At 52.2% G+C, this 26344-nt stretch overlaps 9 protein-coding genes across 9 annotated transcripts; 6 read left to right on the forward strand and 3 right to left on the reverse strand.

Annotated features, from left to right (window-relative positions):
• Positions 1-605: 605 nt before the first annotated feature.
• Positions 606-1424, forward strand: CORC01_00303 (uncharacterized protein; the record flags this gene model as incomplete). Its single annotated transcript, XM_022611961.1, has 3 exons — positions 606-785; positions 866-1074; positions 1136-1424. The coding sequence occupies 3 exons, from the start codon at positions 606-608 to the stop codon at positions 1422-1424; spliced, it is 678 nt and encodes a 225-aa protein (XP_022481586.1).
• A 1545-nt stretch (positions 1425-2969) lies between these two features.
• CORC01_00304 (uncharacterized protein) lies at positions 2970-3858 on the forward strand (the record flags this gene model as incomplete). The annotated part of the gene is made up of 4 exons (XM_022611962.1): positions 2970-3153; positions 3212-3333; positions 3389-3682; positions 3754-3858. The coding sequence occupies 4 exons, from the start codon at positions 2970-2972 to the stop codon at positions 3856-3858; spliced, it is 705 nt and encodes a 234-aa protein (XP_022481587.1).
• Positions 3859-5473: 1615 nt separating this feature from the next.
• CORC01_00305 (uncharacterized protein) lies at positions 5474-6074 on the reverse strand (the record flags this gene model as incomplete). Its single annotated transcript, XM_022611963.1, has 2 exons — positions 5474-5620; positions 5688-6074. The coding sequence occupies 2 exons, from the start codon at positions 6072-6074 to the stop codon at positions 5474-5476; spliced, it is 534 nt and encodes a 177-aa protein (XP_022481588.1).
• Positions 6075-6530: 456 nt separating this feature from the next.
• Positions 6531-8882, forward strand: CORC01_00306 (uncharacterized protein; the record flags this gene model as incomplete). The annotated part of the gene is made up of 6 exons (XM_022611964.1): positions 6531-6704; positions 6776-6925; positions 6974-7046; positions 7621-8029; positions 8087-8609; positions 8667-8882. The coding sequence occupies 6 exons, from the start codon at positions 6531-6533 to the stop codon at positions 8880-8882; spliced, it is 1545 nt and encodes a 514-aa protein (XP_022481589.1).
• A 1796-nt stretch (positions 8883-10678) lies between these two features.
• Positions 10679-11680, forward strand: CORC01_00307 (uncharacterized protein; the record flags this gene model as incomplete). The annotated part of the gene is made up of 1 exon (XM_022611965.1): positions 10679-11680. One exon carries the CDS (start codon positions 10679-10681, stop codon positions 11678-11680), a length of 1002 nt encoding a protein of 333 aa, XP_022481590.1.
• Positions 11681-12053: 373 nt separating this feature from the next.
• On the reverse strand, positions 12054-12587 carry CORC01_00308 (uncharacterized protein; the record flags this gene model as incomplete). The annotated part of the gene is made up of 3 exons (XM_022611966.1): positions 12054-12112; positions 12173-12182; positions 12267-12587. The coding sequence occupies 3 exons, from the start codon at positions 12585-12587 to the stop codon at positions 12054-12056; spliced, it is 390 nt and encodes a 129-aa protein (XP_022481591.1).
• A 2733-nt stretch (positions 12588-15320) lies between these two features.
• CORC01_00309 (uncharacterized protein) lies at positions 15321-15545 on the forward strand (the record flags this gene model as incomplete). Its single annotated transcript, XM_022611967.1, has 1 exon — positions 15321-15545. One exon carries the CDS (start codon positions 15321-15323, stop codon positions 15543-15545), a length of 225 nt encoding a protein of 74 aa, XP_022481592.1.
• A 188-nt stretch (positions 15546-15733) lies between these two features.
• CORC01_00310 (PAP2 superfamily protein) lies at positions 15734-17164 on the reverse strand (the record flags this gene model as incomplete). Its single annotated transcript, XM_022611968.1, has 2 exons — positions 15734-16679; positions 16737-17164. 2 exons carry the CDS (start codon positions 17162-17164, stop codon positions 15734-15736), a joined length of 1374 nt encoding a protein of 457 aa, XP_022481593.1.
• An 8116-nt stretch (positions 17165-25280) lies between these two features.
• CORC01_00311 (uncharacterized protein) lies at positions 25281-26335 on the forward strand (the record flags this gene model as incomplete). Its single annotated transcript, XM_022611969.1, has 2 exons — positions 25281-25569; positions 26271-26335. The coding sequence occupies 2 exons, from the start codon at positions 25281-25283 to the stop codon at positions 26333-26335; spliced, it is 354 nt and encodes a 117-aa protein (XP_022481594.1).
• Between the last annotated feature and the right edge of the window lie 9 nt (positions 26336-26344).

Genomic DNA, 26344 nt, shown 5'->3' on the forward strand with positions numbered 1-26344 from the left:
GTGTTCGCAAACGACGCCTGATTCGGGACTGGCAGGTTCAGGACTGCACACGATGGAGCGAATGACAAGCTTGACTCTGCATGATGGACCGCATCTTCGGGAGAGACATGGCGGATCCTGGCGGGACTCGCCGCTCTGCCAATGTGTTTGAGCCCAAGACATTGGTACCTGCCCCGGCGTATGGTAACATGCCTAGGTAGGTAGTCTTTGATTATCCTGACCCTTTCGAGATCTTGGTAGAATGGACTCCACACCTGGCCATCCTTGGATACCAGCAATTCCAACAAAGCCGTCGAGGAGTTTCTCCTCGAGAGCCGAGGGATCTGGAAAGCCGAGGAACAACAAGAAATGAGGAGAACATCTCGTTGAATATTCCTCTTTAGGTGTAGATGCTATGAGGTTGTGGATATCATCACCTTCTATAAGAACCCTTCAGAGAGCTCACCACAGAACCATGATAGCTCCTCATCCACTCCGGCATCTCAGCAGCTAACCGCAACCGCTTCCATTCTCTTCAGTTTTTTTGCCATCTTGTCCGCGACAAGCCACTTCACATTCACTCTCTTTGCAAGTCCAAACAATTTGAAAAACGCAACTATCTCACCATGAAGTTCTTCAGCACTCTCGTTCTGGCCTCCACCGCCTTCGCCTACCCCACGATCCCGCAGGAAGAAACCAAGCGGCAGCTGGGCGGCGTCGGCAGCACGGCCAACGAGTTCAAGACCGGCGGATGCAAAGACATCATCTTCGTCTGGGCGCGCGGCTCCACGGAGATCGGCAACATGGTGGGTTACTCGTTTTCCTAAACCCAACTGTCGGATTCTTGGTGACTTGATGCTAAATCTTCTTTCTTTTCCGTGGACAGGGCACCGTTGTGGGACCTCCTGTTGCCAACGACCTGAAGGCCGCATTTCCGGGCAAGGTTGCCGTCCAGGGTGTTGATTATGGCGCCCGTCTGGACACTAACTTCCTCCCTGGTGGTGCCGACCTCGCTGGCATCAACGAGATGAAGAGCATCCTCAGCGATATCGCGAGCAAATGCCCCACCTCCATTGTCGTCACCGGAGGATACTCGTAAGATTTAGAACCTCGCTACTTGCTGTTTGCCAACTTGTGATGCTGACCGTTCTGACAGTCAAGGTGCGGCCGTCAACCACCGTGCCATCGAGAACGCCCCCGATGCGCAGAAGACCCAGATCGCCGGAGTGGTCACCTTCGGAGACACCCAGTTCCGCGCCGACAACGGCCAGATCCCCAACTTCCCCAAGGATAAGATCAAGATCATCTGCGCCGCCAACCCGCGCGACACTGTGTGCGACGGAAACCTCAGCGCGGCCGTCCTGGCGCCTCACCTGTCGTACGGCCTCTACGCCGAGGAGGGCGCCAACTTCCTCATTGCGCAGATCAAAAAGGTTCAGGCTTAAGGTCGTGCTGCACAAACTGCCATTCTGAGGCCCATGAAGGGCAGTATCTTCTCGTCGGGAACTATATCCTGCGATCAGATTTTTCGAGTGGGCTGATGGGCGTAGTTTCGCACATAACATGATAAAAACAATGGCTGGGTCCTTTTTTTTCCCTTGCGACATGGGGCTTCCGGAGGCTTCTGTTCTTTTTTTGTCTTTCCTGTCTGGCTTCGGTTAAGACACGCGGCTGTTAGTTCTGCTTGAGTGCTGCATCTATGTTTCTTTTCAAGATACAACACTTTTTACCCGCCAATTTTACTTTCTAAGACCAGTGACCTGATTATCACGGGAGCATCTTCTCGCATGAGGCCAGAGTGAGACACCCGCCATGGGAAAGAGACTTCACTATTCGTACGGACAAATATGATCACGCCACGTGGAGGTCACATCCGTGCTTGTTGCTTTGGCCTCGTCCAACGGAGAGTATCTTGACCCTAATGGCGCACAGAGGCTCGGGCCGCATTAGCAGTTCAGACGGATCAGACGGATAATCTACATGAACATGTTCGTGTGTAGCTTCGTTTCTTTTTCTGCCCGCAAGCCGTTTCACACGGGCCCTCCGTTTGCCGTGTATCCGTTCCCTGATCAATGACATGATTTGCTCCGTCACTTTGGGAATACTTCAGGATTCCGATGGGTTCACTCATCTGTCAACCATGTGGTATGAGTTCCACGACAGAAAAATGCGGGAAGCAGCCTGCAGCACCGTTTCCAAGCCGTTGAATGTCATCACTTTGGCCGGGGAGTCAACTTGCTTCTTCGCCTCCGCCGCGATGTTTTCGGAGAATTTTCTGTGGGGGCTGAAAAAGGGGCCAAGACCAAGGGGGCGATTCGCGTTGTCTAAGTTATAGTTGGGTTTGGGCTGTTTGATATAGATGGGAGGCTGTGTTTTTCCCTACTTGAGTAACTCCTGCGAAGGATTCTGTTGCCATAAAGTCCCACAGTTCCACAAGTTTCCGTCGCCTGGGGTGCATGTAGGCTGCATCACAATGTGGATATCACCCATTGGCCAGAATCGGCCATCGTACGGGATGCGATTGGGGAACGATCCTGGTGAAGTCAGACCCCTGTCGACACCCTCCAAGCCATCGTGCCGAGGCACACGATGCTATGATTCAGGAGGCGTGGCCAAGGGTACGTTTCTTGACTGAGGACTACAAAAATTTGCTATTTCTCCCTTCCATCTTTATGAGGACACCATCACACAGGGTAGCAGGCCAAGAGCTGCAACTTCATTTGCGTGAACCCCCTCTTTGGGATGCACTTGCGATGAAGCTACCAGCGGTGTACTCGAGCAACCTAGGCAAGATGGTAAAGACGTAGCATCCGAGGTCCCGAGGCTTAAAACAATTAGTATTACCTCGAGCTGGCATCGAATTCATTATGGAGGAAGAATCCAGATAAATAAACCAGACATAATCTTGTTAGCGTCTATTCTTTCCAATATGGTTAGGGTGATTACTTATCGGTCCGAAAGCAATCAAATCCACAACATACAAAGTCACCATGTTTTTCACTAAGCTTTTCGCTCTCGCTGTCGCTCTTTCTGTCGTGCCTTTGTCCGTTGTAAGCGCCCAGGGCACTGACGACTGTCCGGAGATTCCAGAGACCGGGATTACTATCGGTGACCCGGTCCCGATCCGGCCGGGGGATATTCCAGCTGGCTGTTCTGACTTCGAGATTCTCGTTGGTGAGTTCTGCGTAGTTATGGTCTGTTAGTTTTCTCAAATTGACTTGAAGTCATCCAGCTCGAGGAACGAGTGAGCCCAACTTTGCTAGCGGCGGCGGCAAATTCGGCATCATTGTCGGCGACCCAGTCGTCAGCAATGTGACTGTCGCCCTGTCTGGTGCTAGAGGATACCCTGTTCAAGTAAGAACTGAACTCGTTCTGCGTCATTTAAGGGGCTCTGTTCACATGATGATAGTATCCGGCCAGCTCGCAAATCATCTCCGGCGTCCGTCAGGGTTCCAACGACGTTGTCAACCGTCTCAAGTCTCAGGCTGCTGCCTGTCCCAATCAGACCTTCTCTCTGATCGGGTACTCTCAGGGCGCGGCTGTGATGCACGCCGCTGCAGCCGACATCCCGGCCGAGCTATACGGTCGGATCAAATCTCTGGTAATGTTCGGGGATGGATATTTGAAGCTCGCAGCCAGCCTAAGCAAATTCCCTGCCGGATTAGATGACAAAGTGAATCAGGTCTGTGCAGCTGGTGATCCGGTAAGACTCATGCCGGCTCTCAACTGATCTCATATCACTCCGACTGACTCTTTTTGGGCCCATGAATATAGGTTTGCGATCCTGACGGCACCTGTACATTCTTCCACCTGACTTACATACGTCCTGAGTTCATCGACCCTGCCGTCGATTTCATCGTCCAGAAGTTCACTCAGTAAACCAATAACGAGCGATAATAGCCAGAGGGGTTAGATAAATTCACGTCTTGACAGTGTACGGGCCAATGGGACGAAAGTAAAAGACGATTGGGTGTTATCACCCGTACTATGTCTGTCAAGCCACAATCAACTGCGCCACTGCTTCAGGAGGTGGAGGTTCCGTTTAGCTGGCTTTTCGCCCACGGAAGGCAGAAGCTAAGATTCTGCTTCTGTGCAATGCCAGACCTACCTTTTGAAATCACTATTCTTGCACCTAGTTGAACCTTCTGTTACATTTCGCGGAGTACCTACAGATGACTGCCATAGCTATATTACCTTAGTCGGTGTTTACCTTTTGGGAGATCACCTTTGGGGGAAAGTTGGGACAAATTCATCCGGTTACAAGTTGTTAAATCTGAAAAAAAGTTTACGTCTCAAGCACGAGGCCCCTCGCCGGCTTCTGCATTAACTGTTTTACTTTTGATTTTATCTCCACGAGGTGGACTCTTTGTGTCTTTTCAGGTACAGCTATCAGTCCTGGAGACGTTTCCAATAGTATTTTGAGTACCCACAGATTGATTTGGCAGTACGAGTGTCAGTCAAGAGAAGTCAAAAATACGCTGGATAGTCCTGCCTTCCTTCCTTGGCCCATTTTTTTCAAATGTCTGGTGTGAAGGCTCTCATGGCAGACTAGGCACCGAGCAATTTTTTATTGATGTCATTCTTCCCAATGCCTCTTAAATCACCTAGAAAGATACTTGTGATCAGTGAGCAGCTAATGGTTTCGAAATCGAACTGTAATATTCAAAAAGTCTGGCTGTCTAAGGAAAAAGAAATGTCTCATGCGCCAGCCCAAACTAGCCTCCTCTCTTTCAATGTTTGCAAGAAGTTCAAGGCAGTGTGTCACGGTCTAAAGCGTTAGTTCCTAACCAACTAAAACCAAAGGTGGCGCGCCCAGCTAGATGTTATCTACCTGTGCGCGTGTGAGGCCTCATATACGTATGTAAATGTGACATAGTGGCATTTCTGAATTAAACCAAATACCTTGCTTATTGGCACTTCTAAAACTCGATCTTACTTCCTCCGAGGCGACCAAAGATTGCGACTAGTTTAATCACAATATGCCTTGGAGATACCTCACGGTTTCAACCAAGCTACAGGTAGATCATGGCCTATGGGATGATGACTAATTTCCAGTTTTTTTCCTCACTGAAAATTGGTGCAAAATGTCTTTCCTGGTTGGTAAGCATACCCCGCCATTTCATGTTGCCGAAGTATGGTTCTCAAACTAAGCAAGGTGTCAATTGCTCCCTTCGAGTTCCGGATTTTGACGTATTGATAAGGACCCACACAGATGCCGCTGTTTGCGCGAATTTCGAATTACTCTACGGATAGATTGGAAGAGGAACTGGTCTTCACAGTCTCTCACCACTGACATGTAGATTACCACCCACAAGCGAGGCTTGATTACAAATTTCAGACCAACGACAGACGTCAAGACGGCAGATGCGCCACGCACGGGCTCGTCATTGATACTGTATCACACATTGCAATAGCACACTTCATTTCCTTAGGCTTTCTTGATGGTTCTTCTTAGAATCAGTCTGAGAACAGCGGCTACATACGTCTTTATATTTCACTTCGAGGAGGCTTGGGAATTACCGCCAAACTCAGGCCTCTCTTGGATTTCCAGAACGAGGTCTTTGAACACTGCATCGCCCCCATCCGCTAGCTTCTGAAATTCTGGCTGGTTTCCAGCTACCCATGGCTCAAACTCTCCAGGCTAGAGGCTTGTTAGCGTGCTGGTGTCATCTTACACATTGACTGATCCGACTCCCAGGTGGCCTTACCATGGGCAAAAAGAAGCCTCTCTCGTACGCGGAGTCAAACACGCCCATAACGAAAACATCCTTTAGTTCCTTCTCTTGTTGGCTTGCCTGGACATCCTTAATCGATTCGTTCCAGAATGAAACCAGCTTCATCGTGATGCTCTTGTACTGATCTTCAGTACGGCCCGTTCCACTTCGCAAAGCGATCATGAGCTTGTTGGTCTTCAGCTCATGACCACCGACCCAGAAGTCTTGCGTGTTGGCAGCACGGATATCGACGAATCGACAGTTAACAATGAAGATAGGGGCTTTGAACGTTGTTGCATGCCAGTCGGTGATAAGTCTTGCTAGATTGGCCTTTTGGGGACGGCCAAGAGGCAAAATATGATGGAACTCGTAGGTAGGCATGGCTGGCTGGCTCTGCTTCGAGTAATTTTAGATGTATGCAGTCAGATGTAAGAGAATGGAATGAGACTCATAAACTTGAGAACAACGAGGAAGGGGGCATTAAAGACCTCGAGTGAAATTGAGGCGAGGCCATCTGCAGGCTGCAGCTCACAAACCTACCTACCTCCCGTATCCCACGAAAATTGGCGATTATCCCGCCGGGTTTGAGAAGAAAGTCAGTAGGGCGCGCCCTAAAAATGACAAATTGGAGAATCCCCCCCTGGAGACATGCACCTCCTAGCAGAAATTTGTAATTTGTCATCCGAATCTCTCTTCTCTATCAGCTCCAGATTGCATTAAATACGCATTCTCGTTACGGCACAGCTTTGCGGCCTTTAATTGAGCCATAAATCGGGCATATTCTCCCCACACAATTCCTTCCAGCCCTTCTTGACCAGTTGACCCAACAAGCGCATCATGAGTTCTCAAATTACCTTTCGTCGTGACGCTGTGGTCTTCACCGCCAAAGCGCCGGCACCTCTACCTATATTTTCACAAGCTATCAAGGCTAATAACATCGTCTATGTCTCAGGGAACGTGGGCATGGAGCCTGATACAGGAAAGCTTGCCGATGGCCTGGCTGCACAAACTGTGAGTTGATGAAGCATAACCTTAGCAGTCCAAAGCCGCGAGTGGCTAATCGGCAATTTGTCGGAATTCAGACTCAAATTCTCAAAAACCTGGGGGCAATTCTTTTCGCTGCTGGATCCGGCCTTGGAAAGGTCATCAAAGTCAACGTCTTCGTGACCGACATGGGCAAATTTGCCGAGATGAACGAGGCGTATCTGGGGGTGTTTGAAGAGCCCCAGCCCGTGAGTCCGTCTTTTGGTATTCGTATGCTGTCACTGACCCCAAAATAGGTCCGAACCTGCGTTCAGGTATCTGCCTTGCCGTTTGGGGCTCAGGTCGAGATGGAGTGCCAAGCGTTGTTGGGTTAGATAACTGTACTGCAGACCAGTGAACTTGTCTCGTGCGTGTCATACAATGATTGCAAATATTGGTAGATAGTAGCCAATAATAAACTTGAAAGTTCCCATGTGACAGATTTCCCGGACCTGATATGGCACCGGTGAAGCTTGAGCTGTATTGAGCTTAGATGCTAACGCTACCGACCCGCTGTCCTGGTTGATGACCAATTTCCCCGCTCCAAGTTTCGCACACGGCGTCCCAAGGGCGCAAGTACACAACATATGGGGTCTTCACCGAGTCACGCCCCTGGATGAAGTTATAAGTACTCCCCTATTCACCTTTTGTAAAGATAAAAGTACCGGCAAAGTTTCGTGTGTCATTCGCCTACAAGAACGATTTAGAGCGTAATGGCGTCTGACACAACCCCAGCATTGGCTCTCACCCCATTTGGGAAGCCCATGAGAGAGAAGTACTTTCTGTTCGCAAAGGACTATACCAATGTAAATCAAGGTACTATCCTTGCTTATTACCTAGCTATGACAATCGGACTCAATGCCGAGGTTGTTAAGCGAACATTGACTTACCACGGACAACTTAGGGTCTTTTGGAGGCTATCCGAGCCCAGTCCGCACCGCACTTCGTCAGTACCAAGATGTCGCTGAGGCCGCACCCGACCGGTTCATACGCTACGTATTTCCCGATATCCTTCGTCAAAGTCGCTCTCTGCTGGCAGAATTCATGAGATGTCCTGTGGATGAGCTGGTTCTCTGCCCCAACGTGACGACGGCTACGGACACTGTACTACTCAACCTTCGGTGGGAAGATGGTGATACGATCGTCTACACGTCTGGTATCTACGGTGCTCTCGAAAAATCTATCGAGGCCTTCATTGAAGCGCAACCCTCTGTCATTGGAGTGTCAGGGGTCAAAATACAGCTTGATCTGCCCCTGGAATCCGAGAAGATCGTGGCGATGTTCAAGGAGGCTTTACAGAGTGAAAAGCTTTAGTGCGAACAGGCGGGGAAGGGCCGTGTTCGCTTGGCCGTCGTTGACACAATTATCAGCCTGCCTGGACTTCTCATGCCATTCCAGGAATTGGTACAAGGTTGCCGTGAGGAGGGCGTTCTCAGCATGATTGACGCAGCACATGGTATTGGGCACATACCGCTCGACCTGGGCAAGCTCGATCCAGTCTTCTTCGTCACCAACTGCGACAAGTGGCTTTTCACCCCCCGCTCAGTCGCTGCCTTTTTCGTTCCAAAGAGAAATCAACATATGATCCGGACAACGCTGCCCACCTCCCATGGTTTTCGACCGCTTGCAGCACGTCAGGTGTTCGATCCTATGCCCTCGTCGCAGGAGACAAACCCAATGGTGAAGCAGTTTGAGTACTTCGGAACCATCGACAATGCGCCTTACTGCTGCATCGAGACTGCTTTGAACTTTCGCAAACAGGCTTGCGGAGGAGAGGACGCCATACGGACCTACTGTACGAATCTCGCTCGGGAAGCTGAGCGGATTATGGTTGCTCATCTGGGAACCGAAGCCTTTGAGATTCCAGAGGAGCAAAGGGTCTTCTTTGCCCATGTAAGGCTGCCGATTAAGGTAGCGGACGACAAGAGTGCGGCTCATGTCACTATACAGGAAGTGCCAGCAGTTACTGAGTGGATCAACCGACAGTTTGTTGAAACATACCAGACATACCTATCCTTACTGTTCCACCGTGGGTCGTGGTGGGCTAGACTGAGTGTGGCTGTCTACGTCGACATCGAGGACTGCGAGTACATCGCCAAGGTGTTGAAAGAGCTAAGCGAGAGAGTTCAAAGAGGTGAATACAAGAGCCAGAACAGAGACACCTGAGATAGTATAACCAGTAGAATTCACTGAACGCCAACGAATCTGTGCGGAAGCACAAGCTTTAACGTAGAAGGCATCTTCCGGGAATATCACCCTCCAACTAGTACGAAGATCGGACAAGAGTAGTTAGATGAGATGAAATCTATTTCTGCGTGGAAAACTCATCATGCAAGAAATTTAGAGGGAATGAATTTGACCTTTGACTCATAATCCCCCCCCGGGGACCGAGATTCAGCGTGGCGTTTACAATACCGTACATTGACAACCTAAGGTAATTCAAAAATTCACGTTAATCATTCAAAGAATTGGAGAAAAAATCTTCGGGTTTGGGTTTTCTGGATACACATCTTCGATCGTGTTTAGGGTTCCCTGAGCTGAGAGTGAGTCAAGCCGGATCGAAGGCTATAAGCCATAGGAAGCTCCGCATGCCACTCATATGAGGTCTCGTAGAAAATCCAATGAGACAGACATTTGTGGCTGAGCTACGAAAGCCATTGAGTGAACAGAGCCCATGTTGAACAAGAAACATAGTTAGCCTTATTTTCAGCTCCTGTCCGCCCACATTCCCCTACTCTGTTGCTTTCCCTTCGATTCGGAATCGCCGTCGTTATTTTGCCAGAGGCGATTTTCAGCGAGTCCAGGCATAGAGAGAAAACTTTTTCACTGCCAAAAAGAGGAGAGTCTGATTCAGCCGCAGTAGTGCCAATATCAAATCAGGTTAGTTTGTGAAGGTCGTTCCTTCTCACTTACACACAGTCATCTAGAAAACGATCCAGACTCTTGGGGTGGATCAGGATCCTAGGAATCTCAAGCCAGCTACATTCACCGCAGCATCGGAGAATTCTTTTTTCTCAGAAATGCTAGGGGTCCCGACAGGGTGGATGGGTATTAAGGCAGGGTTCTTTTCAGCTAGTGGGGAAGACGTTTCCCAACTCGTTCGGGGCTGGTGGCACTAGTTTGCAAACTAGTAGGACATAAAGTACCATGTAAACCGTCAGCAGACCACAGTGAACTGGTACATCGGAGTAGCTAGCTGGTTTTGACGTTCGAGCTGATAGCAGCGCACCGTTCGGGCCCAGGTACTGGCTCCCGTACGGCTGCACCCGCAGCAGCGGCCAGACTATAGCTTGAAATGGCCGTCCTAGATTGTCCCGTCCTGAGTTCCAACGTCGCAATGTAGCAAGCGCCCCGAAAATAGAGACAGTAGATGCATGGTCTGATATGGTATGATGTGGGCTTACTTGACGCTCGTGTTGCTCAGCCATAGGATTTTGTCTCACTTCGGAGTCGCTTAGAGATCCGCGTCCCGAAGTAGAATCAAGCTTCTCTTGAATGGGAATGCAGGGAGATGGAAAGGCTTGTTGGACCATGTCATTCAGCTTTCGGATCCAAGCCCACGGTGCCGTTCAAGTGGGTGAAGTATGGAGCATTCTGGACTTGAATGACATGGGGAAGATACTCCGCTTTGGCCACATCCGGGGCGGAGAATGACATTGATTGAAGCAATGAGGCTTGCTGAACTTCATGGGATTTAGCTGTGATGATTCTAGCGCATTCTCGGCAGACTTGCGGTCTAGATGTATTCAAGAACTTGGACTCTGAAGGCACTTTGAGTGATTATCTATAAAACGGCTGGCCAAGCTCGGAAGACACTTCTCCTTCTCACTCACGCAGCACCTCACCTGAAGCAGCTCAAGCCTTTCCCTTCCACTCTAGATACCAACCCTTCATCCCATCCTTGCAACTAAGAACAGTCTCTTTCCCACGTCGAGTTATTGCCTTCCTAGAAGATCTAGAAGATGAAATCCTCTTTCTTCACCGCTCTTGTCGGCGGCATCGTCGCACAGCGTGCCGCCGCCACCCCTGCAGACGAGTTGTTCGGGCGCCAAGCTGGGTGCAACCGTGATAACTGCTTCCGCGCGCTGCTCGGCGCCAAGCCCGGGCCAGCATCGGCGTCGGCCGACTGTGCTTCATGGATGCAGGTCACCGAAACGCCTTGTACTTCAACCGCAACCGAGACAGCAACCGTCACTTCGTACACCACTACCTTGGTCAACGCCTACCCGGGACTCAAGAAGATGAAGCGTGAGGAGCTCGAAGGGCGTCAGGCCTTGTCCACCACTGCTGCTGCTCCAGCCTGCACACCCGCGCAGAACCGCCCGAGCAGCCTGCCGGCCTACATCGAAACGGCTTGCAAAAACACTGTTGGGACACTCGGCCCTACGGCGCGCTACTCATCCGCCTGCTCGTGTGACGGCATCGCCGCTGCAACAACCACGCTCTCAACCCCGGTCACCACCGTTACCGTCACGAGCACCGTTGAGGCTGCCTTCACGCCCACGGCCACACCCACGGCATTCGTCCTGCAGGGTTCCGGTGATCGCAGCCTATACGTAACAGTCGACGGTTCAGGTGCCCTGCGCCTCGTCCGCGATGCCACTGCCGCCACGCCATTCTACGTCGATAAGGCCGGGCAATTGCGGAACTTGAACAGCCCGGACAAAGTGCTCGTAGACTACTACCAGCCAGATCCTGCCACCGCGAACGATAAGGTCTACAGCGATCTCCAGGGCACCGGAAACTATCCCATCACTTGCTCGTACGTCGGCCGTACTTCTGATGCTTACTACGGCAACTGTCAATCGAGCGGCTCCCCCACCGGAAACCCTGTTGTGTATGGCTTTGGGTACTGCCCGAACCAGGGTGGATACGTCTACATGATCCCGAATAACTCAAATGTTCATTGTGCCGGAGGCTATGCTTTCTTGGGCTTCTTCTTGGAGGCGTACACGAAAAACTGAAGAAACCCGGAGCTGGTCAGGAGTGTATTCTATATTCTCAAACATACTCTCATGTGAGACTGTTTCTTCTCTTAAACCACTTCTTTGCTTAGAGAAATACGATACTATTCGACTTCATTCTGATTTCTAACTCGTGGCTTCCTAATACGGCGATTATAACCGAATAACCGAATTCGATCCTAATCTACTAGAATCCGACCATCAAAAGCATCTGGATTAGTTATGTTATACTTTGTGTCTTGATGATGTGACAACCTTAGGTCGAACGATTGGGAATACGAAATGCCAGAAAGCGGGATTTGCGATTTCGGGAATCCATCTATCTGGCATGAAAGAATATGAAGGAAACTGTGGGCTATGGTCTTCCGTGGTCTTAGATGTCGGCTGCGTTGTGCTTGTTCTTTTTCGTATACATGTAGTGATCTTTCTGGTCTAAAGGTTTTACTCAATATAGAACATGGCACTGTTATCCAACAAAAATTGAAGACTAACCACAGTAGATCTGCAAGTTTGAAGTTGCACGGTCATCAACTCTTTATCATACGGAAACGACTGCCCAAGTGTTCCCATAGATGAACCAACTCACACTCAATGAGATTCTCAACGCCTGACCGCACTTCCAAAACTTGTCTATCCTCAAGTTCAACCCACTAGTATTAATCTGTTGGTGCCAATGGCCTTCGGGACGTTCCAGAGCTGAAAGCTGGACCATCATCAAAATGTCGCCGGCTGTGGCCTCCCAGTAAGCACGACCACCAGCCATATCCACCAGCGACGATGACTTGGTTGAGGTATCCGCATCGTGGAGTAGGGGTTCCTCAACAGGGTACAATGAAGAGTGAATCCAGGGTGCCCGGCCTTGTCGATAGCCACCCATTTTGAGCGTTGTCAGTGGCCATGGCTGCATTCCTTTGGCCTTCTATCTACCTAATACAATGGTTGGTGTGAGGTCCTAGTACTATGAAACGCAAGTACTCGAGACAGTTTGGTGGATGTGTCTTATAAGACGCGTGCATGGCTGTGTGTGCAGTTTCAGTAGGATTCTGCCAGTTGGTCTCGCGGAGATTCTTGCGGAGCTCGATTGAGCTTCGGCCAATTCCACCGCTTAAGCCTATGCTTTAAATGAGATATCAGCTAAGAGTGGAAATTATACTTCCACAAACAGCACTCGGCTCAGGTATCCTTGCAGGGCAACATAGCTACCGTCGATGACATTGAGGGCCAAAGACTTGGTGAAGGTCGTGAGCAAGGATTCATCCTGTGCCGTATCCTTGAGATGGCCCGTTGCGCAGACGTGACGCAAAAGACGCCCTGTATACCTTCAATGTAAGTCGAGAATGCTTTCGAAGTTTTTTTTTTTGGAACGGTTCACCTAGCAAGAAGCATCAGATCCACTCCAAGAGTCTTGGCCAGATCGCGAACCTTCTGGGGTTGGTCGACACCATTCTAAGCCCTGAGATTCCAACGTTCAGTGTCTACGCCAGTGATTCAAGCCGCGTGGATTCCAGGCCAACAACTGCCAGAAATACGCAATAGAGTGTTTGATACTGGCCTTTGGTTGCTACCCAAATCCACGTGTGCTGCATCAATTGCTCACATAATGTTTGGAGGGCGTGAAGATGCTGCGTGTCTTGATGACTGGTTCATGGCGCGTCTCCTCGTCTCCTTCGACTGCCTTTTTTTTTTTTCTTTTTTTTTTCTGGCAGATCATTGATGTCTTGGATGAGACCACCCAGAGCCGCGAAGTTGCCTAGGCGTGTAACCGGAGACAGGTCAAGATCTCCTGTCATATTCAATTTTTTGTGGAAGGCCAAATGAAAGGAAGGCGTGTAAGTCACTTGAAGTCTTGGGATGAACTGCCACTTTTCACACGAATACTGCAGAATAGTTAGTAACCAAAGCTTCTCCAGGCATTCTCAGCGATGATACCAGAGGGGTGCAATGATGAATTTCTGCAGTACCTACTAAATGATGTTGGCTGTGCTTGCTTCCAACATTGCTTCCAACAGGGTGTTATCACTTTCCCAACTGCTTTCTTCCCATCGGCCAACAAACGTGGATTTGAAAGGCCATTCTGCCAATTAAGAGGTACGGAAGGCATCGTGTGATGAACTCTTGTTCATTCGAAGGCCTCCACGTGCGAAAAGTTGAACGCTGTCCATGGCCAACGAACCAACCATCTACCCCGGCCCTGCGAAGCTCAAAAAAGTTCCTTCCCCGGGCTTCCGGCCTTCGCAAGTCCATTCCTGCACGACCTCCTTGGTCGCACTCCAACTCTCCAACAGAACCAACCGCTACGGCAAATATGCTGTCATTTACATAAGGTAGTCACAGCTATGATATAGACGCTTGTACTGCAACGCGCGCTTTCCGGAGCTCCTCAGCCCTTTCGATACCGCGGGACTACTTACTTATATATTAAAGTATTGAAAGGCCTGGCTTGCCGTGCTAGCTATGTAAGGTAGATTGATCGTCACGGCAAATTGGGCAACGCATATTCCCAAACGTACTGGCCGAACTACATATAACCTCCTTTGCTTCCATTAAACTCTATGGGTCTCGGTCAAGCGTCAACGTATCTTTGTATTACAAACTCAATGAGATCTATTCTCCCAGTCTTCCACACTCGCTTGTGTGCGATGACCGGATCGTCAATGTCTCTCTGACGACCGTAAGCAAGCCACCGCACCTTCAAGTCCCCTTCAACAAAGATATGTCTCTCTCGCAGTACAAATCACGGGTCATCTGCGCAACGCCCGAGGCAAAATGGCAAATCCATCTTACCCACCAAGCCGATGAAAAAACTCCGAAATCCCCACAAGCCCATGTCCCGCCCGTCGCTCGGAATTAACCCTGTAAGTAACAGCAACTCCACGGAGAGAGAGGCAAAACAAAATGAGAAAAATGTAACCCATGCCAAGAATCCTTGCTCGGCGCAGTGGAGTCTCTGGGCCCCCGGTCACTCGGGTTCGGCAAAGCACTGGGGGGGCCAATCCCAGCCGCATTCGGGGGGACGTGGGCTGAGGTGTCGGACCCGATCACTCGGGTCTTGGCCCTAGCGTCACTTGTCCCTTTCCCCCGTATCCCGTTCTCGCCCCAGTCCCCCCTCGTCCGCTTTGTCCGAGCAAGCCGCCGTCTGCGCCATTCTACGCCACAAAGACTCTTAGTCCTGCCGTGTGTACCGTAGCTCCCAGGCCAGGGCCAGCCGGCCACATCACCTTCGCCGGCCGAGCCGGGATCAGCTCAGCTGAGAGTCATGGGGGGATCGGCGACCAGTCGACGTCAGACTGCGGGCGGTTACCCCAGCTTGGCACCCTTGGATGTCAACTCAATCTGGACTGCAGCATACATGGAAGTAAAACATCACGAACAACCTGCAATGAATAGGTGACAGTTGTTTCGTCGAGAGAATAGCTTGATCTCGTATTCTTTCTCCACATCATCAACTACTCCAGTAGCGACTGCTCTACCTCTACTCGTGGTATACTCCGCCTCATTCTTCCGCATTACTTCGGGCCCGCCTTCCTGCTGGTCGGGCGCCTGAGATGAATCTCCTTCTCAGCCTAGCTGATTGCTGGACGATCCAGAGATAGATCTCGACATTGAACACATTAATTTGTACGAGGGTACTCTATATCCCATGTCCCCCATGTCTTTCCGTTTACACCCCTTCCCCGACTCCGTGGGTCTTTCTGCTGCCGGTGTGGTCATCCATGAGGCCGTTACTCCTAAGCCTGTCGAGATCTTTGCGTCTCCGGCTGTTTCTGTCGTTTGTAAAAAAATAATAAAATACCACGTTTGCGCCGTTGCTGTGCTTCTGATGCAAATGGTACAGGTAATCCAAAGTGGTATCCGTTTTGAGTGAAAAAGTGCTGATGATGAGAATCGAAAAAAAGTGTCGGTGAAGGGAGGTTGTTGTTTCGCGGTTTCGAAGAATCGTCCAAGGGCTCTCAGTACGCGCGGCGGGGATAATCCGGCGTCGTTGCCCTGTCGGCGCTGCTCGCTTTGTTCGTGAAGTATCTGAATTGGTCTGCGCGTGTAACGAGAACCGGTTTACCGAACAGCCACTTCTGTGAGCTGGGGAATCTCGTATCTGTCGCTGTCGGGTCTGATCTCGATGCTGAAGATGCTGCGACCGGATTCTTCGGAAAGGGCGGGGCTCAAGCTTCCGCTGCCCCGGCTCGATGTGCTGTAACTAGAACTGCTGCCAACTGTCCACTCATCGCTGTCGGAGCTGCCGCGGCGCTGCAGATATCCCATGTTGTACATCCGTCCATACTCCTCATCGAAGACCTTGGTCTGCTCGCCAATCTCAACGTAGTCGTACTCCCAACGAGTCTTCTTGTCAGCCTGCTGCTGAGGCAGATATCGAGCCTTGGCAAAGTAGAAAATTCCGGCGGAAAGGAGCGAGCCACCGACCAGATCGACCGCGTAGTGGTGGTTGAGGTACATGGTCGCCCACCAAATCCATGCGACGTAGATGACGAAGAGAGGCCGGAACCGGGGGAAGCAGTAGCTCAAAATGAGAGCCTCCATGACTGCATCCGCAGCGTGTAGCGACGGGAAAGCGCCGAAGGGTACCGGGGCAGTCGAGAAGCTGGTCGTGTACATGTCGATGCCGAGAATGGCGTCAATGCGGGCCAGACCCGCAGGGGATCCGGACATGCCGTACGCAGCCGGGGCGAGGCCATGCTCATTCTCATACCACGGAGGAGTGCAGGGGAAGACGAGCTGGATGGTAACACCGAGAACGTTCAGCCAGCCAAAGCACTTGCCGAAAATGGGGAGCGTCTTGGGCGCGGCGAAGAGGAACAGGAAGCCAGCGCAGATGAAGGGAGCGCCAAAGTGGCCCAGACCGTACGGAATCCAGGCGAGAATGTCGAGGACCGGGTGGGTGTGAGCAGATAGGATGTTGGACAAGTTGGCACCGTAGAGGACGTTCTCGAGAGCGGGGAGGACGCGGACCCAGATATGGGGGCGGTATTTCGCATCGATGAAGCTGGATTTCAATTAACATCCAAGCCGAGTGAATAACACCGCATGCAAAGCGACTTACCGGCTACAAAAGAAATAGATGAGGTAGGTCCATATACTCAGTCCGGGGAAGAAGAACTGGCTGGTGACAGGAACCGTCAAAAGCAGGAGGCCTCCAGTGACGGCGAGTGTCTTGATAAGCGGCGCTGAAGGCGTAATGCAGAGCGAGAAAATGATCAAGGCGATGAGGATCGTGTACTGCAGGTCGAGGAGGCGCCACTTGTGATTTCGCAATTTCCGTAATGTGTCGAGAGGGTTCAGTGATTTTTGTAGCGAGGTCACGTCCTCGGCGCCGGTGTAGTTCCCGGATGCGCGCTTCTTCTGATTCCTTTTTGCTCGACTGGGTCGATATCGGTGAGGAATAGGATTAAGCTTGGCGAAGTTGATGTTACCAGTCCATAGAGACGGCAGTGTCGGCTTTCCTTGGAGGAAAGTGCTAAAGTCCCGCATGGCTACTGGTGCCTTCGGAGGGGAAAGATGAGTTCGAGTGTCGCGACGCAATGCGAAGGGCGAAGGTGTAATAGGTGACGGTAGAGGACCGAAGGGCGAGTGGTCGTCTACCGGGGAGCGTCGACTTGTCAGTGTCTGACTAAAACCGAACCATCCAGACAGGCGTTGTCTTGTCTTGAATCTGTCTTGCTCGCTGACCCAGCTACGTCACGTCCCAGTGAATCGACCCGTTGGAATCCTCAAAATTCCCTTTTCCACTTTTGCTTCCAGTCTCGGTGAGTGTATCGTCGCCGTCGGAGGGAAGGGGGGAATATGCAAATAATCGACAGGTAGCAAAAAGCGTTGAGAGGAGGAGGAGGGGGAGATTTGGAGAGGGAGGGGAGAAGGTCAAGAGAGCATGAGACAAGCGTCAAAGTTACGGAAAGTGTGGATGACTAGATTGATATGTATGATGAGGCAGCGGAACAGGCGGGCAAAGCGGCAGGGTTAGGCAAAGTAGGTTAAGGTAACGCAGAGACCGGATAGAGTGAGAATGGAGACAAGACAAGACAAGGTCCACGGTCCCAAGACTTTTGCAGAGGAGGCCGAGCTTTGGGACATGTCGCTCTGGCTGGAGTCCATCTTTGAACGAGAGCGTGTGGAGTGGCAGGTACCAACGACACCCAAGACACAACGGAAAGGTACCAAGACTGCCCAAGCCGGCCTACGGAAGCGGCGGGGACCGGGGTGCTTGTCAGAAGCCGAGCGATTATGAGAGCAGTGACTGCGAAAGGCGAGCCTTGGGTGTGTGGTGTGTGGTGTGTGGGCTACCTTACCTTAGTTTGCTCTCCGTCCCTTCTCGCAGAGGACAGAGGACCATAGTGAGGTAAGGTTGGTACCAGGGGAGGGGAGCCGTACGAGTACCCAGACTGCCTTGCGTCGAGGTACAGGGTACGCGGGCTTGGTCTCTCTGGGCGGGTGGACGGGTTGGTTAGGTGTCGTGGGTACCTTCAACCTTGCGTGTCTTTCTTCTTGTGGATGCGAGTCTCCCGTCCCTACACAGCTGACCGAGACCAGGGGCATCAGGCGGTAAGTGGTCCATTGGGGTGCGTACAATGTACACTAGGACGCTGGGACTGGGCAAAGTGAAAAGTCCGAACCGAATCAAGACGGAGCTATGATGCTCTGCTGCAGTGCTGCTTCACCCAGGTCGATACACTGGGGTCCCTTAGCATGCCTTTCTTGGCAACCTCGTTACCTCAGTCTGAGTACCGAGTACTCCTGTCGTCCCGCCCGCCCTCTGTCCGTCTGTCCTTCGGCCACCGCCGAATGCGTCTTCCACTGCGTCTCTTACAGCAGGTATCTTCGTACTTCCCTACTGCAGTACCTACTGGCCTGCGTCTGGATTGGCGAAAGATGGCCCAGCTTTTGCTTCCTTTCGCTTTCCCATATTAATACTCCATCTGTGGGAATCAAAGGATTAGCGAACTTCGAAGCATGCTAGGCAGATGCCAAGCGCCGAATGCTCTGCCGTCCTTCCATCATCCTTCCCTCGTGATGATCATTGGCTGGCTGGTCATGGGCGCTGCTGTCATGATTGCTGTCGAAAGCTGGCATACTTCGGCGCCGTCTTTGCGAGGTCTCATGTCGATCTTTCCGGGGGACGACGATGCTGGTGTTTCCTGTCCGCGTCCGTGATGACTGACTGACTGACCGATTGACTGCATCGATGACTGACACGAGCCGGGCAGGTGCCATGGGTACAGATACAAGTACTATGGTATCTTGCGTAAGGTATTTGTCCATGCCTCTCTCTTGGGGGCCATCGCCCAGCATCGGGCCAGAGTGGGAAAACAGAGTCGCATGCAGCGAGGGCACAAGACCAAAGAGTGAGGGAAAATCAGAGAGGAAGCCCGGGTGCTGCGGCTCGGGTACAGGTACTTCCTCCATTGGGCGGGGCTCATGTGGTAAGGTACGTTAGTGCACAAGGACAAAGTCGCCAGTGGCTTCTGCCCTTTCTTTGGTCAAGATGCTGAACAAAGGTGGAGTGAGAAGGCGCACGGGCGTATTTTGCAAGAAACGAGTGCAGGGATGGAGCGATGCGCTCCTCACTCCCTGCAGTTGATCGGGCAGGAGGCTTCCTGAACGGCACGAATCCCCAAGTGCTCCTACCTACTGTGTAATCCAGTCATAAGGAACCCCGTTTATTCCAAGTCCGCTGGCGCTGCTTGTGGCGTGGGCGGGATGGATGGACCTTGGTATTGTGGGCGGGCGGGCGGGCGGCCTTACGTGATGATGCGCCACTGGCTGGGGGGAAGAATTCTAGGCGACGCCGGGATGATCCATTTTTTCCCTTCGATTTTTTTTTTTCCCCCCACTAGTCTGGGGGGTCTTTTTTTCTTCTATGCCCTTTCTTCTGCCCTTCCCTGAATCCGCCCTCGCCTTCGCATTCTCTTGCGGATTACAGATCACAATTGAGAAGTAAGCAAGCTCCCGTCTACAATCCTTACCAGTTCTTCCACATCCTTCTCCGGAACATCTCCGTGGTGGATCGGGAATTAGGTAGCTGATCTAGGAGCTACAATGTATGGTCTGTTCATGCTTTCTTCTATTTGCCTAGCGGCAATTTTATTCGCCAAGGGCTTTGTACATAGTAGATGAATGTTTCTATTGTTCGGAAAGGACTTGCAGACTACAGTATCCGAAGAGCAGTGGTAATAAGAAAATGGGTTCGTCTATTCACCTTCCGAGGGCTTCATCTCGAGTCCCCCCAAAAGGCCCGCAACGTCCACCCCCGGCCCCCGTCAAATCGGCGCGGCGGACTTTGCAGTACCTAACTTTCTTTCCCATTTGGCTGTGTCACCGTCATTGTCTTGTCCTCCTAGCCCTGCAAGCCTGCATCACCTGCACCTAAGCAAAGTCGCAGAAAGACAAGATGTGTCGCGTGCTGATGATGACCCAGTCGACAGGGCTGATTATTCCTGGTAGGAGCCTACAATACCGGTACCCGTCCGAACCATCTTGTTTGACGGTTTGACCCGTGCTCTCAGTCCACTGCCCACACCGCCGGGGACTTTGCCAGCGCAACGTGTCGCACACCAGCGAGAAGAAGCAACGGAAAGCCACCTTGACGTGTCCATAGGTCTTCCCTGGTCTCGCCGCGGCAGCCCCTGGACCTGGACCAAATAATCATCTCGGTGAAACAAACATCTGCTGCTCACCCGATTTTGAGATTATCGTCGTCTTTGCTACGTTCTACCGAGCCGAGGCCGTACATCTGTCCCATTTGTCGCAGACTCGCATTGAGGTTTGCGATGCAAAATATGATGAAAGTCAATCAAAGGGCGAGCTTGGGTCCTTCCACACTGCCGACGCCGTTACCTCTCGGCTCGGGAATTGCATGTCGACGACGTAAATCTCGTTTCCGGAGGCCCATCGGCGTACAGCAGCGGCAACTGCCCGACCTGTCATTAAGAATCGGCGCACCAAGAAATAATCGCGCGGCCGCACTCGTCCAATTGAGAAATCAATGGCCCGCCGCCCGCGCGGGTCATTGGGCCGAGACGGCGGCGCGATCATGGAGCCATTGGGAGAGAGGGGGACGGACGGTGCAATCGGGCTGGCCGCTGGTCCGTCGAGGCCGACGTCGATATGAACCAGGCTTGGTGGCACGACGAAAGGCGTTAGAAAGCGTCACTGTCAAAATGGGGCTTGCAGTCGGTGGCTTGCAATGGCTTTGAACTTAACCAACAACACCTTTGGACCCCTTCCCGGTGCCGGTCGCGCTTATCTAATCCATCGGCCGCCGTCGCCGGCACCGAGGCGCTCAAGAACGGAATGCGAGTGAAGGGTATCCTGCATTCCTTAGCTCCGTTCCGCCCAAAGTGCACCGCGCAAAAGGGGAGGGGAAACGAAAAAAGGGACCTCGACCCCTTAATGTAGACGCTAGGATGCCAGCATCATCGAGGCTTCTTGATAATGGCATCACCCTTGATGTGCTTCATATAATCGTCAGAAAATGTCATCTCAAGTTCTGCAATTCGGGAGACGGGGGTTAGGGATAGGGAGAGAACAGAACAGATCAGGATGATGCGAGATTCCAACGGGACATGAGGCGCTGGATCGAACAAGCGACCTGACCTGCCTCTGCCTCCCTTTAACGCCTGTAACGACTAGCGCTATCCTTACTTCGTAGTTCGTACTACATACGCAATTGCAGACGCAGGCAGGGATGATAGCGGTGCAGAGCAGGAGGGAGCCAGCAGACCAGGCCAAATGCGAAATGATTGGGGTCGAGGTGACGACGACTCGCTCTCTCTAATTAGCGCCCCGAGGACTCAAGCATGCGCAGCCAAAGGAGCCCGCTGGCCAGTGTCCGCCGCGAAGATGAAAGACCAGGGGAGGAAAGGGCCCAGCGAAACCAGGCGGAAGTAAATGGTGCTAGCAACAGTGGGCTGCGGGCAAGCTCCAGTCTCGAGATTCCCAGCATTAAAAAATCGGCCGAGTGAGAGGAAGCTCGAGGTGAAAGGTGAGGTTGGGAACTGAGGCCGTGTGGGCATGGCCTTCCGAGGATTGAGCAGGACTGCAGGAGTACTCGGATCGCTCGGTATCGCTGGGGTAAGTACCGGTACCTACCTCACTACGCTCTGCCTCGGGCAAGCCCAGGAAGGTCCCGAAGGTCCCCACTTCTTCTTTGCGCTGCTGACTTCATTTTTTCCTTTCGTGGGCCCCCCGCTTGGCAAGCGACGTTCCTGGATCATGGAAACCCCCCCACTGTCGTCATGGTTTTTTCCTTTACTTTTCCCTCCCTCCAGTAAATTGGTTCGTCGTGCTTACGGAAGGATCTCAATCTTCACATCGCTAACTCCCGGATTCCACATGTTTCCCGCACGACCGCTGTCCGCCCACTAACGAGGGCGCCGCTGTCCGACCTTTGAGGAGGTCGGGGTCGGTCATGATCACACCTCCGTTTCCCGCCCATCGACTGTTTCCATCTCTAGGCCCGGCGATAATTTCTTTATGCTTGTCTATCCGTACGCGAGGTGCAGATACGCTGTACGCGGATAGGTAATACAGCACCAATGGACTGGCACCACCGGACTGGCACTACCCACAGCACATCCACCAATCCGGCTTGAGACCTCTAACGGTCTGTGGCACCCAGGCCGTTCGTTCGCTCCCTCTCTCTCAATCTCTCTCTCTCTCTAGAGTCTACACGTGTATGTATACCTGCCGATGCGTCCCGCACACGGACAGTCACGGCCGTCACTGGGATGGGACGATGCTCTACACGTCTCGATCGGGGACTTGGAGGGGGTCGGCGCATTGCACCACCACCCAGAGGGTTTTCTCACCTTTAGCTATAGCGAAACACTTGGCGCTTGAGGTACTGCGGCCATGGCAGGAACGTCTGCCATTCTAGGTCGTATCGACTCCCGGCGATGGCCCCTTCATCCCTCGTCAGAATCACATTGCAATACGCGCGACGCCCAAAATTGACATCTCGTGATCTCGCATCCTTCTCGCATCATCTTCGCAAATCGCAATCCGCCCCAAGCCTCCATCCCTTGGCCTCAAGGGTGGCTTCAAGGGTCGTCTGGGTCTCCTCTTTGTAATGTGTGCAGCCGTGCGTGCGACCTTGCGCTCTACCAATCGATGTGACTGCCCGACCATACGCGGAACACGCCGAGAGAACGGTGCCACCAACTTCTACCCGTTCTACGCTGCAAGATGCAAAGCTTGGGAGGCGACAAGCCTCGACATATTGCGGAGAATGCAAGATAAGCATGTAGGATATGGTTGCGATGGTGACAATTTGGTCATACGCGCAACATGTAATTCGTCCGAGTTTGCTTGGACCAACTGGCCTTCTATGATACACAGCACGTCAGACGACCGTCGGGCGAGTGCAGATGCTGCTGCGCTGTCGTTGATCTGCCAGCAGCAAAGGCCAGACCGCGAACTTCGCGGACTTGGATGATCCCGAGCCCGACAACTGTCTGTCTGCCACATGGATGGCATCCAGCAAGCCCCACAAAACCAGGCGCCCACCTCACTCTTGGCATGGGTGATGGCTAACTACACGTGTATGTACATAGTAGTGCAAGCCACTCGAGACCTCACTTGCTAATTATTCCCTACCACACACCGCAAAAGGCAGCATCATGGATCACCCATCCATCGAAACGGCGACTAACTTGAAAAAGTTTTGATGGCCATCGCATCTCTCCCCATCGGGCACGACAGTACCTCATCAAAGGTCTTCGCGGAGTGCCTGGACTCGAAACCGCCGCGATGTCCGTGTTCACCGACCACCATAAATAAAGTCAATGACTGCAAGCTCCTGCACCATACCGGCGACTAGAGCTTAGGTGCGTTGGTTTCTGCAGCCGCTTCAACGTCTGCAGGCGGCTTCTCAACGTCGCCAACTTGATTGATTCGACCTCATTCATTCCACAGCATTTCATAGTAGGTGCCAACAAACCAGGCCTACACAAACAACGTCAAGTCGCATGGCCTGCAGGTCCTGCCCGTCAATGTATCACCTTGTCTCACCGCCGAAGCGCTACGGCGTGTAGTCTGTGTCTGTCCAGCTGAGGAGGATGTGGAGGGGAGGGCACCACCAGTAGCACTCATCGTCATTAATAAGAGGCTCCAGCGCACTTAGCGGTCTTGGCAGTTTGATATTGTCTGTGCTAAAATACCGAACACGGCAACCAGTCACGTTCCCGCGTACTCGCGTAGCCCACAAACCACAAGTCGACAATGTTGACCAGGGGGCGAGCTCGGCGGAAGTGTTCATGTTTTGCAGCAGCCTTCTGTCCCGCTCAACCAGTTGAGTCGCGTGCGCCTGTGTTGCGTTGGTCCCTGCTGATCTGAGCCAAGGTGCCAACGTCCACTCTCCAGTGAGCCAAGCAAAGTCACCTGGCGAGGACGAGGATTCTCATTCTCAGTCCCTATGGATCTCTGGAGCCCTGGCAGCAATCGAGATTGTGAGCCTGCAAAATCAAAATTTGATGGAACGACCGTAGCCCGGCACTCGGCGGACTTTTCCCACTCCTCCCGCCCCATTTCCACCTCGGAATCTTACAGCGGTATTCGTTGACGGTGCTCTCCGAAATGAGGTCCCACGGGATTTTTTCTAATTTTTCCAATGGGGTCACTCGGACCCGCCAAAAAGAATAATGGAGCCTCACCCAATTACAGCGTCTGTGCAGACCTTGTCTTGGATAAACAAAAGCGGGAGGGCGAGTTGAGAACTTGAGAGAGACACGCGCAGCCGCCAGCGCGCAGAACCTCCGAGCGATCCGGGTGCCAAGACCCGCCAGTACTCCGTGATACCGCACCTACTATAGCTGCACTGATTGGCTCCGTTGCCTGTCGAGACTTCTGAAGTCGCTCATGACCTGGAGGAGTCGGCGAGATTCGAAAATAAGCTTACAGCTGCGCGAGTCACCATTTCGGTCTAGGAGCGATTCCCCGTACCATTTCTTCTTTGTATCACCACACGCGCTGCAACCTGTAGCTAGTGGCAATTCGCTGCTGCTGTCTCACATCATCCATGCGTCCCGCACGTGCCCTTTGCGAGCGCTCAAGGAGCCAACCACACGGGATTGTGACGTTAAATTTTGACCTGCTCATCCAGAATACTAGGCTTCTGCTGTACTCACTGGCCTCCAGCGTTCCCCGCGTCGAAGATAGCGACTGTGGCCGGGACACAGACGGGGATTGCTCCTCCAGGCGAGTCTGATAGGTTTCTATGCGCATGAAACTGTGACAACCTTCCCGACTATTGGGTTCGATGGTGTGGATGTCTGGACTGGGCATGAGCCCGCTTCATGAGGAGCTACTTACAGTCCACGAGGTAGAGAACGATGACTCGCTGTGAAATAGGATCACCCCGGTTGTCAGCGGTGGTTCGATCACAGGCAGTTGGGATTCGTCCGAAGTTCTGCGGGCACCTAATTTCCGACCACCCCGTTCTCCTGGGCTCTCATCAACAATAGGCCGCCGCTCCGGCGTTCGGCGTTCGTTGGAGGGCGGAACTTCCTGAGAGCAGCCACACCGGGCGGAAACTAAGCCGGATTCGCCAGTCACTATCTTCTCAGTCTCTCACCCATCAATCAGCCACCGGTCGATGGGATTGGCCATGCTCTTTGGTTGGAAAGACGCTCGCAGCGGTCGAGACTTTCTGACGAGTCGAAACAAAGTTTTCCAGATGGCAGAGAACGGTAGTCTCACTGGTCTTGGCACCAAGGATACAACATGGAACTACCATGCTGGCGGCCGGCAACAGTCGAGGAATATGGGACAAGAGTGTTTCAAGTGTCTGCTCCCCGAACGGGAGCATCCGGGTCGGCTGGAAGACTTTACTTCAGAGCGCCGCTCGACGCTGGCTGAACTTCTGCTGGTCACTGGCCGGTGCGGTAAGAGAGCCAAAATCTTTCATGAGAGACATCGCTAGGCACGATTTTCCTCTCATTGTTGTTGCCTGTGCTGTTAACGGCGGGTCGTACTCTATCGATATGGTCGCGGTGGGAGTTGTGTTTCTCTTCTCCATTACTTGGGGTTCCGTCTTCTTGCACGGTTTGGAGAACATGCTTTGGGTAATGTGTATGGAGTTCAGACCGCGATTTTGTCTTTCTTCTTTTTTTAGACTTGCGTTTCTGCCACTTCAGAAGTCTGAAACGAGCCTTTGGGGGTCCAAAGATGAAGGCGAGGGGGAAGGAAGGTTTATATCAACTGGGTTAAGATTAGCGAATTGAGGGCAGCCTTGTGTCTTTTCCGCCGCGACTCTGTCGCTGAATAAGGTCTCAATTAGACGAGGCTGAGAGGCACGGGCATCGCCAAGTTGTGCGCTCAATACCCTGATACGTCATTTAGAAGCTGGGCGTAGACTTCCCCAGCCCATCTTATTTCCAACTGCGTTCCTGACCATGCGCAGCATGTTCAAGGCGTTGAAAGAACGTACCAAAGTGTAGGAACAAGGTATTCTCTACCTGCCTTGGCCATTCTTGGCGCCAATGCTGAGAGGTTGAGATGATTTATACTACAGCGTCCGCTGGCATGAGGACTGTGTTTTGCATGACTGGCAGGGCAAATCGTTTTACTGCTCTTGGGATCTTAGGGAAGATCCGCGGAGACGATCTGGTGGACCGGATGGTTCAGCTGGGCTGGGGACTGGAGCCATAGGAAGTGCGA

The sequence above is a fragment of the Colletotrichum orchidophilum genome (genome assembly GCF_001831195.1).
Source record: "Colletotrichum orchidophilum strain IMI 309357 chromosome Unknown Scaffold_2.1, whole genome shotgun sequence".
Classification (NCBI taxonomy): Eukaryota; Fungi; Ascomycota; class Sordariomycetes; order Glomerellales; family Glomerellaceae; genus Colletotrichum; species Colletotrichum orchidophilum.